The sequence below is a fragment of the Oenanthe melanoleuca genome, chromosome 1, assembly GCF_029582105.1.
Source record: "Oenanthe melanoleuca isolate GR-GAL-2019-014 chromosome 1, OMel1.0, whole genome shotgun sequence".
Lineage (NCBI taxonomy): Eukaryota > Metazoa > Chordata > Aves > Passeriformes > Muscicapidae > Oenanthe > Oenanthe melanoleuca.
Genome location: NC_079333.1, coordinates 99,034,142 through 99,043,428, shown reverse-complemented (window position 1 = coordinate 99,043,428; position 9,287 = coordinate 99,034,142). Strand labels below are relative to the sequence as shown.

The window sequence follows — 9,287 nt, the reverse complement described above, 5'->3', positions numbered from 1 at the left end:
TGACATGGCTCACACTGTAACCTTGGGCAGCAACTAAGCTCAAAAGGCAGAAGCAATTTTAACATACTATGAGCTACACTATAGAGAGACATTTTCAACACGTCTTTCTCTTGTCTTGACAAATTCATTAAATATTTCCTGATACTTCTTGCATTCCTGATAGCCTCCTTCTCTTGTCCCCTCATCATTTTGTTATTTTCTTAGAATATATTTTTGCTTCACAGTAGACATTGTTCGTGTTAATGTGTAAGTTGCAGTGTGTGTGGTCTCTCTGACACCCAAGCCAGGTTTTCTACTCTTGCTTGGCAGTTCCCATGGCAGCATCTGTTATCTCTCCCTTAGTCTAACATCTGTCTGATTTATCTCTACTTGCCTCTTCTATTATCTCCTCTTGCCACCAATTTCCTCTTTTCTAGCATCTGACGAGTTGACTAGCACCTTCATACAGCAGCTATCACAGCTCCCCCAGCATCCTTCAGCCCTTGCTGACAGCTGAATAATACGGTACCTGTCCTGGTTCAGAACTGTCATTCCTGCATAATAATTTTCAGAGGAAAATTTCTCTGATGCCCTTTGTTTCTTTTCCCTCTTCCTCTCAATTCTACCTAGTCAGTTTACAGTTTCTCTGATATTTACTCCCCACCAATTCATTCTGACAGTGTAAGTGGAAGCAAGAATTTGAATAAGTTCCACCCAAATGTTGAGTTGTGTATTTAGGGGTAAGGGGGAGGCGTTGAAATCTGACGACAGAAAATTATTACCTTGTCTGACTGACAGGTAATACTTAGGGGGCAATTTCTGCAGTGCAAACACATGCATGTCCAGAAAGTAATTTGTATAAACATTTATCAACAATTGCTTAGAGTTTACTATGACTGCAAACATTCATGACAGTAAAGCATATTCAGTAAAATACTTGCAAAAAGCCACACTGTTATCTCTGTAGAAAAAAAACAGGAGCCTCAAAATACTTGGTATTTATGTTTTAAATTATTTTAATAATTAAAATTTTTCTTGAAGTCCTATACTCTGTGAAAATCTCAGCTGTCACTCAAAATAAAAGTCCAACAGTCCATTTTAAAAGAGGTTTTTGTCCCAAAAATATTGAAAATGTTATCTGTATCCTAAAGAAAAACCAAGCAAACAGACACAATCAAAAAATTAACAGAATACTGTAAAAAGGGGTGCATATACATATATATATACATATATGTGTATGTATTTACATCTCACAGTTGTCTGAAGTAGGCTTTTATCAGCTTAGTTGAATAAACTAGAATACTGGAGAAAATGTATTTAAACCAAAAGCATATTTTTTATAGTTCTTGGCAATTTTTGCAGCACTTGACAAAGCAGTTTCCTTTTTAAAAGTCAGGTATAATGCCTCATGTATAAAATCAGACACAGACATTCTTATATACTCAGCACAATTCCCAAATGACACATGTGCTCCTGGTCCTTGCAGTTCTGGAAGAATGGGTGTCTCCCTTGCCTTCACTCGCTTTTTCCTGCAGTTCCCACTGCCACTGGTGACCTCTTTGGAAGCTGTTTCTATCCCAGTGGAATTCCATTGCCCTGTATAACACTGTGTGGAGCTGAGAAAACAGAATCAGTAACCACTTCAGGAGGTCAAGCCTGTGCCCAGGGCACTCACTGCAGTCGTGCCACTGCCTGTTCTCCACCCAGCCCTATCCTGTGGGCAGAACACCCAAGGACAGCAAGTGATGCTCTCTTGAGGAATCACCTTCTTGTCATGCTGGATTTCATGGCATTTCAGACTGGCTGAGGGCTTTTGAGGACAGACAGCACCCTCAGAGAGAATCTGTTCTGCTTTCCTGCTTGGGGCAGGGGCACTTAGAGCAGGTTGCTCCAGGTGTGTCCAGCAAGGTTGAAGACAGAAAAAACAGAAGAGAAATAGAGAAAAAGGCAGGGTTCAGGCATTGCATAGAATATGAGCTCCAATGAAATTGAAGATGGGGTTGTTCTCATTAAAAGTTCTTGTTTAACCAATATGTGACATTTATGATGACAAAATTATTAAGTAAAAAGTTCTAACAGTATGTATACTCAATTCACATCTACAATTCTTCATTCTTTCATTCCTCAGAAAACCAGTACATTTTTCTTCTTGTTCTCTTTTTCTTTAAAGAAAAAGTACCAAACAAAATGACAGAATAACATCCATAATTTTGTAAAGAATCCTATTCTCTTGCATATTATTTTTGTAAGAGTCAGCCATAAATCAACCTGCCACTGCATTTTTTCCTTTCAGTGAAGTGGTAAAAAATGGAGCTCTCTGTAGCTAGGAATGTAGTTGTAAAGACATAGATATTGTATCCTTAGCCATTCTAGGAATATTTATCCCAAGATGTGTCTCTGTGTCCTTCAGAGCAATAACTGTAGCAACTGAGAATGGGATGAGGGAGCTTAAATGTGATGAGCAAGAACTCATTTGTTCCCAGCACGTGCAGTGCACTACAGAAAATCCACAGTAGTTTTAATGTAAGGGACACTGTCCTGTACTGGAGAACCTTTAAAGCTGTTCAAAATAAAATATAAACCATTAAAGCTGTTCAGGTACTTTTTATCTTCCTGTTTAAGGCACAGACATGGAGGATCACAGTTGTGTTATTCAGTCTGATGTCTAGCAAAGGGCTGTGCTTTCATGTTGCCTCCTCTGTAGTAATAAGGAAAATCAAAACAAGCTGAGCAAGCATCTTCTTGTGATGCTGTGACTATAATATTCATGCTAGATAATTCCATTAGGATGTTAAACACCTTCTGCATGTGAAATAATCTCAGTCTCCCTTTTGCAGCAAAAGGATTTTTATTTGTTACCAAAAAAATAAACAGCTTAACTTGTGGGGTAGAGTTGAAGGTCAGGAGATGTTTGGTAAAGGAGGAGCAGCCTGTGCCCTGTGCAGGAGGAAAGGGCCAGACCCAGAGAGGAGGCAGAGCTGAGGCAGAGCAGGAGAGAAGGAGTTGTCTGGACAGCCTGGCACTGGCACTGCAGCTGCTACACAGAGCTGGCAAATACTGAGCTTTTGTTTTGCAGCCTGTTGAGGAACTGGATGTGATTTTTACAGGTGAGCTGTAAAAGCCCTATACACAGGAGTGTATTTTCCCACAGAACAGAATGGTTTATAAATTACTCCAGAGCCACAGACAAAAAGAATGGGAGACATGCAAGGTGCACCAGATATGGTATGTTTCTGAAAGATAAGCAGCAAAGCTAGAGACAAAGGATCAGATGGATGCACAGTAAAGAGATTTGTTCTTACAAACTGGAGGAAATCAAGATTGTAATTCAGAGTCCTTTAGGATCAATATCTTTTCATGTGTATCTGCTGAGAAATGATGGCTTTTGCTTATGCAGCACTGCCCAAGTTTATAATGAAGACAAGAAGTTTCCAAAGGCTGCTGGACTCCTTTGGCACATCACTTCTTTAAGTCTCTTACAATCACAATGAAAACTGTCACACAGCTTGGAAAAAATTCCCTGCATCAGGTATTATTCTTCACAAGAAAGCTATACTGCAGTTTAAATTAGCTAGGTGCTTCTGACCCCCTATTTAAAATGTGTTTGCACTGACATCCCAAGAAAAGAGTTTCGTTATTTAATTGCACAGTCAGTGCCAACGCTTTCAGCTAAACCCATCTGGAGTTAGACCTTTTAATAGAAAGTGACAACTTAAATTGCCACGATAGCAGCATAAATGGTGCTTAAAGTCATTATTAACCTGATGCTGCAGCTGGCTCCAGACCAGTATATTAAAGCAAAATCAAGGTGGAGGGAGGAGGGGAAGAGGAAATTAAGTGATGAATCATTAATTCCTTTGTTATTCGCTGAAACAACGGTGGCTGTGGTGAACGAATTTGCCTGTGTGAGGGAGACAATGTATAATCCCGTCCTCCCATTGCCTTGAGCATCATCCCTCGCCGAGGATCGGCGGCTGGGTTTTGAGCTTGCTTTCCCTTGGGATGCTGCCCTGCTCTCCTCGCCCACTGCCATGGTCCACAGGGTCATTTTGGGCTTTTGTCCGGTCCGGGGGTTTGGCAGGACACGACTCACGTTGAGCCTGAGCAGAAAGTTTGGGGCAGTCCCCCTCGCTGGTTGCCCGGTCAGCTCCTGTCTAACTCCGTCTGGGCCACGGCAGCTGTGCCGGGGGGGACCAAGGCTCCCACTGCCCGCGGGGCTGCCCGAGGCTCGGCGAGCCCTGGGACACAGCTTTGGCGGCAGGGTCCGGGACACAGCTTTGGTAGCAGGGTCCGGGACACGGCTTTGGTGGCAGGGTCCGGGACACAGCTTTGGTGGCAGGGTCCGGGGCACAGCTTTGGCGGCAGGGTCCGGGGCACAGCTTTGGTGGCAGGGTCCGGGACACGGCTTTGGTAGCAGGGTCCGGGGCACAGCTTTGGCGGCAGGGTCCCCCAGCTCCGGGGCACAGCTTTGGCGGCAGGGTCCCCAGCTCCGGGGGCACAGCTGTGGCCGCAGGGTCCCGCAGCTCCGGGGGCAGAGCTTTGGCCGCAGGGTCCCCAGCTCCGGGGGCACAGCTGTGGCTGCAGGGTCCCCAGCTCCGGGGGCACAGCTGTGGCCGCAGGGTCCCCAGCTCCGGGGCACGGCTGTGGCCGCAGGGTCCCCAGCTCCGGGGGCACAGCTTTGGCCGCAGGGTCCCGCAGCTCCGGGGCACGGCTGTGGCCGCAGGGTCCCCAGCTCCGGGGGCACAGCTGTGGCCGCAGGGTCCCCAGCTCCGGGGCAGAGCTTTGGCCGCAGGGTCCCGCAGCTCCGGGGCACGGCTGTGGCCGCAGGGTCCCCCAGCTCCGGGGCACAGCTTTGGCCGCAGGGTCCCGCAGCTCCGGGGCACTGCTGTGGCCGCAGGGTCCCGCAGCTCCGGGCACAGCTTTGCCCGCAGGGTCCCCCAGCTCCGGGGGCACGGCTGTGGCCGCAGGGTCCCCAGCTCCGGGGCACAGCTTTGGCTGCAGGGTCCCCAGCTCCGGGGCACGGCTGTGGCCGCAGGGTCCCCAGCTCCGGGGCACGGCTGTGGCCGCAGGGTCCCCAGCTCCGGGGCAGAGCTTTGGCCGCAGGGTCCCCCAGCTCCGGGGCACGGCTGTGGCCGCAGGGTCCCGCAGCTCCGGGGGCACAGCTTTGGCCGCAGGGTCCCCAGCTCCGGGGGCACGGCTGTGGCCGCAGGGTCCCCCAGCTCCGGGGCACGGCTGTGGCCGCAGGGTCCCCCAGCTCCGGGGCACAGCTGTGGCCGCAGGGTCCCCAGCTCCGGGGCACAGCTTTGGCCGCAGGGTCCCCAGCTCCGGGGGCACGGCTGTGGCCGCAGGGTCCCCCAGCTCCGGGGGCACAGCTTTGGCCGCAGGGTCCCCAGCTCCGGGGCACAGCTTTGCCCGCAGGGTCCCCCAGCTCCGGGGCACAGCTTTGGCCGCAGGGTCCCCAGCTCCGGGGCAGAGCTTTGGCCGCAGGGTCCCCAGCTCCGGGGCAGAGCTTTGCCCGCAGGGTCCCCCAGCTCCGGGGCACAGCTTTGGCCGCAGGGTCCCCCAGCTCCGGGCCCCGCGGTGGAGCCGCTCGGTGCCTGAGGGCCCGGCCCTGCCCGACAGCGCCCCCTGCCGGCCGCGCCCGGGCAGGGACGGGACAGGGGAAGGGGAGCGGGAACGGGAAGGGGAACGGGAAGGGACAGAGGCAGAGGCAGAGGCAGAGGCAGAGGCAGAGGCAGAGGCAGAGGCAGAGGCAGAGGCAGAGGCAGAGGCAGAGGCAGAGGCAGAGGCAGAGGCAGAGGCAGAGGCAGAGGCAGAGGCAGAGGCAGAGGCAGAGGCAGAGGCAGGAGGCTTCGCCTGGTTCAGCTCGGTGCTGCCGCAGCCCGGCTGGGACCGTGACTCTGGCAGAGCTGCAGCAGCCGGGCTTTCCAGCTCCACCGGAGCCGTTCCTTCCTCTCTCCCCTTCTACCTCATGCTGGCCTCAAAGAGGAGCGCCACAGTTCAGGAGCACCCTTTGCTTTCTAAGAGCACATCAACCTTCCTCTCGTTTGGAGACGTTGCCCAGCGCCTCTCCCCAAAGCTCTCACAGTCGGTCTGGTGCTCAAACCCGCTCTCTGCAGCCGGGAGCATCACACGCTCGCGGAGCCTCCTCCGTGGTGACAGAGGAGGAGAAGCCGTGCACTCCTGACCCGGCCATCACTTGGTCGGTCAGCAGAGCTCAACTCGGCCAAGCCAACCAAACCTGTGATTTCTGCCCCTTGAACTTGGCAGTCCTAGGAGGGAACAGGACTCCTGATACTGGTCCCACTAATGGGATCACTGATTTAAGACCCACAAGCCTCTTAATACTAATAAGCTGGTCTGATAAGGCTTTGGATACAAGAATTTACTCCCTCATGAAATGGAGAAGAAAAGCCCACGTGCAGGGAAGCAGCAAGGTGTGCTGGCACTGGGCTCAGTGGTTCAGATGGTATCCCCAGCACTCCTGGGGTGATCTTGCACCCCAGGAGGGACCCTGGGCAACCAAACAGGCAGAAGCCACCAGGGCGACTAAAGGATGCACATGATGCCCTCAGCATTGATAGTCTCCTTTAGATGTGTTTTTCTATATCCAGATTGCTGATTACTCTAGGCAGAGCCATCAGGACTAGTTGCATGTTACCTGCCATTTGCATTACAGCTCGTTGTATGCTTTTCCAAAAATTATAAATAAATAAACAAGGAGAACAAATGTTATTTTTAGGCACTTGAAGCTCAACTCTATGAGGCTGCTCTGTAATGTGGAATCACTTTCAAGTGTCAGAGTCAAGATCACATTAGTTTCATTTTCTTTTAAGTAAGAGCTGTGTCATACTGAAGAAACATCACTTGCCAAGTCTTTTTGTCTTTCAAGCACTGGTGTATTTCACAGATGAATGTGTATTCTGGGGGACATCACTAGTCCTACTTGTATTTATTTGAAGGCAGATGGTAAATCAAGTTCTTCCCCTCCCTGAGAAGCCAGGGATGGCCCTGCATGTACAGGGCTTTCTCTTTGTTTTAATGGTCTCCTGCATTGGGAAATGCAAGGCAACTGGTGCTTAGCTGCTGGTGCACCCTTCCAGCCTCCTTGTCTCCCTGATGCAAGAAGGAAATCCCTTTTTATCCAGTCCTTTCTGCAACTGGCCTCCTGCATGTGGCCAGGCTGGTATTTGGGTTTCATTTTATTGTCTTCAGCTCATTTCAAAAGCTCCCAATGAAGAAAAGGAATATATAGTAAGAAAAGGAGTTGCTGCTCAGCTACTCTTGCCAGCCCAGCAACCATTCCTCCTTCCAGGTAGAGCCAGAAGAGGAGAGGGGGCTGGTTCCATCTCTGTGTGCAGTTGTCAGGAGGCCCCATGACAAACTGGGACTCCCAGGAAAGTGTCCAAACCAGAATCCTGCTTGCCAGCCTTGCCAGAGCAGGCACTTAATATGCAAGTTGTGGGGAAGGTTTTGGTCTGCATTTGCAGGTAAAGCTACCTGGCCTCAGTGGCATGGATCCATGGCCCCCCAGCCTCATGCAGGAGCCAATCCTGCACTCTTGCCAGGATTTTCTTGAGGCTTGCACAGAAATCCTGGCCCAGGCCTCTTGCAGCACAGGCTCTTTGTCTTTCTGCAGCAGTAACTTCTCCTGATCCTTCAAGGCTCTGTGCCTGCACATGTGAAGTATCTGGATTTGTGGTGACAGCCCTGAGCCCCAAGCTGCTCTAACAGGAGGAGGGTCAGGACTCCTCTTGCTCTGCAGTGACCATGAGATGGTGTCACTATCCTGGCCTGCTGGGTCTTTCTGCAAGGTGTTTTTTGCACTAAGGGAAGATCTTTTGCATGGCAATATAGGGCTGTGGGTGTTTTCTCCTGCATCCATGTTAGGTTTACTGTGGAACTGGTCAGCTGTCCAGTGCTGTGACAGCTTTGGGTACTGCTGCAAAGGAGCTCGGTGAGTCTGGACAAGTGTTGGCATTGCTCTCACTACCCACAGAGAATTCACATTGCTCCATGCCAGAAACTTTTCAGCAAAACTGCTGCATTAAAAGCCTAAGAAGTAAGGAAACCAAAATGTTCTCTTAGCAGGTCCATGACAGATAGGAAAAATGGTATTAATGATACCATAATGACATTTAAAAATAGAGTAAATATATAAAGTATATATTAATTTTCCTCATTTCAAGCACTTCTTTATTCTTAGCATTCTCTGCCTCTGCCAGTCATTTGACTGGCTGTAACACCCCAGCTTCTGTACCTGTGAGTGCTTGTTAATTATGATTCATGCTTTCAAATGGATACAATCCTGGCATTCTTTGTTTTCCTGGGCTGTGTCAAGCAAAGTATCTCCTAGTTTTCTTAGAACTAACTTTACACTATCAGACTCAAGAAAAAAAATTCTCATGCCAGTGCAAGAGAAAAATCAAGTCTGTGTTATGTCCTTTTGTCTGTCATGAAATGTCTTTTCATCTGTACTTGTTTCTGGGCACACTATCATGCACAGATTCCCCTCAGGACCTGGGAGTCCCAAGACAATCAGTCACAGGTGGCTTTTGTGCCTGAATGTGAGCAACTGAACTGTGACCAAGAAATCTAAATAGGACAAGGCAGGACTTTCCAACCCTGTCAGACATTGTGCTCATAGGTTGGTCTTTTAGCTTCTAGACAACCTGCTAGATTTTAGTTTAAAAATCTCAAAATGTGGCTTTCTGCTTCCTAGGGCAGGAACACCTGTGTGGTCCCTGTTAGAAACACTCTCGTTGAGGCTGGTGCTTTGTGTTGGGCTTTGACTACAGAGAGCAAGTTTTTCCATGAAAACCCTGATTTCAAGCACTTGGCTCCTCAGCATTGACTCACTCAGGCTTCTCAGCCCCTGCACAGGAGCATTGTCCTCTCAGGGCAGTGGGCCTGACATTCCCCAGCCAGGAGGCAAGGAGAACAAGCACCACAATGGGAGTCACCTCTCTGAAGCTGTTGACACCCCACCCGTGGCTCCACAGTGGAGCTGGTTAATGTGAACCTCCAACAGTGGTTAAACCACAGCAGAAAATAAGGTGAGGGGTGGAGCAGGGGTGAGTAGCTGTGGTATGTGGGACTTGGCTCTGGAGAGTTGTGCTGTCACACCAGGGACAGCCCAGCACACAACCCTGGACTACCACAGCACTGGAGGAGTTTGTTCAAAGCTGGGGCATATGTGCTGTAACTATAATACAGGATGTGTTTGTTGTGTTTAACTCTTTTTCTGTTCCCTTCTTTACTTGGTCCCAGCAGCTGTAATTCTTTATCCTGATTTTGTCTGGGCTGGT

The 9,287-nt window shown here is 49.7% G+C and overlaps 1 protein-coding gene across 1 annotated transcript; it reads right to left on the bottom strand.

Annotated features, from left to right (window-relative positions):
* Positions 1–4,122: 4,122 nt before the first annotated feature.
* LOC130253401 (collagen alpha-1(VIII) chain-like) lies at positions 4,123–6,175 on the bottom strand. Its single transcript, XM_056491955.1, has 2 exons — positions 6,086–6,175; positions 4,123–5,607 (listed from the first exon to the last, which is right to left on the bottom strand). Exons 1-2 carry the CDS (start codon positions 6,173–6,175, stop codon positions 4,123–4,125), a joined length of 1,575 nt encoding a protein of 524 aa, XP_056347930.1.
* Between the last annotated feature and the right edge of the window lie 3,112 nt (positions 6,176–9,287).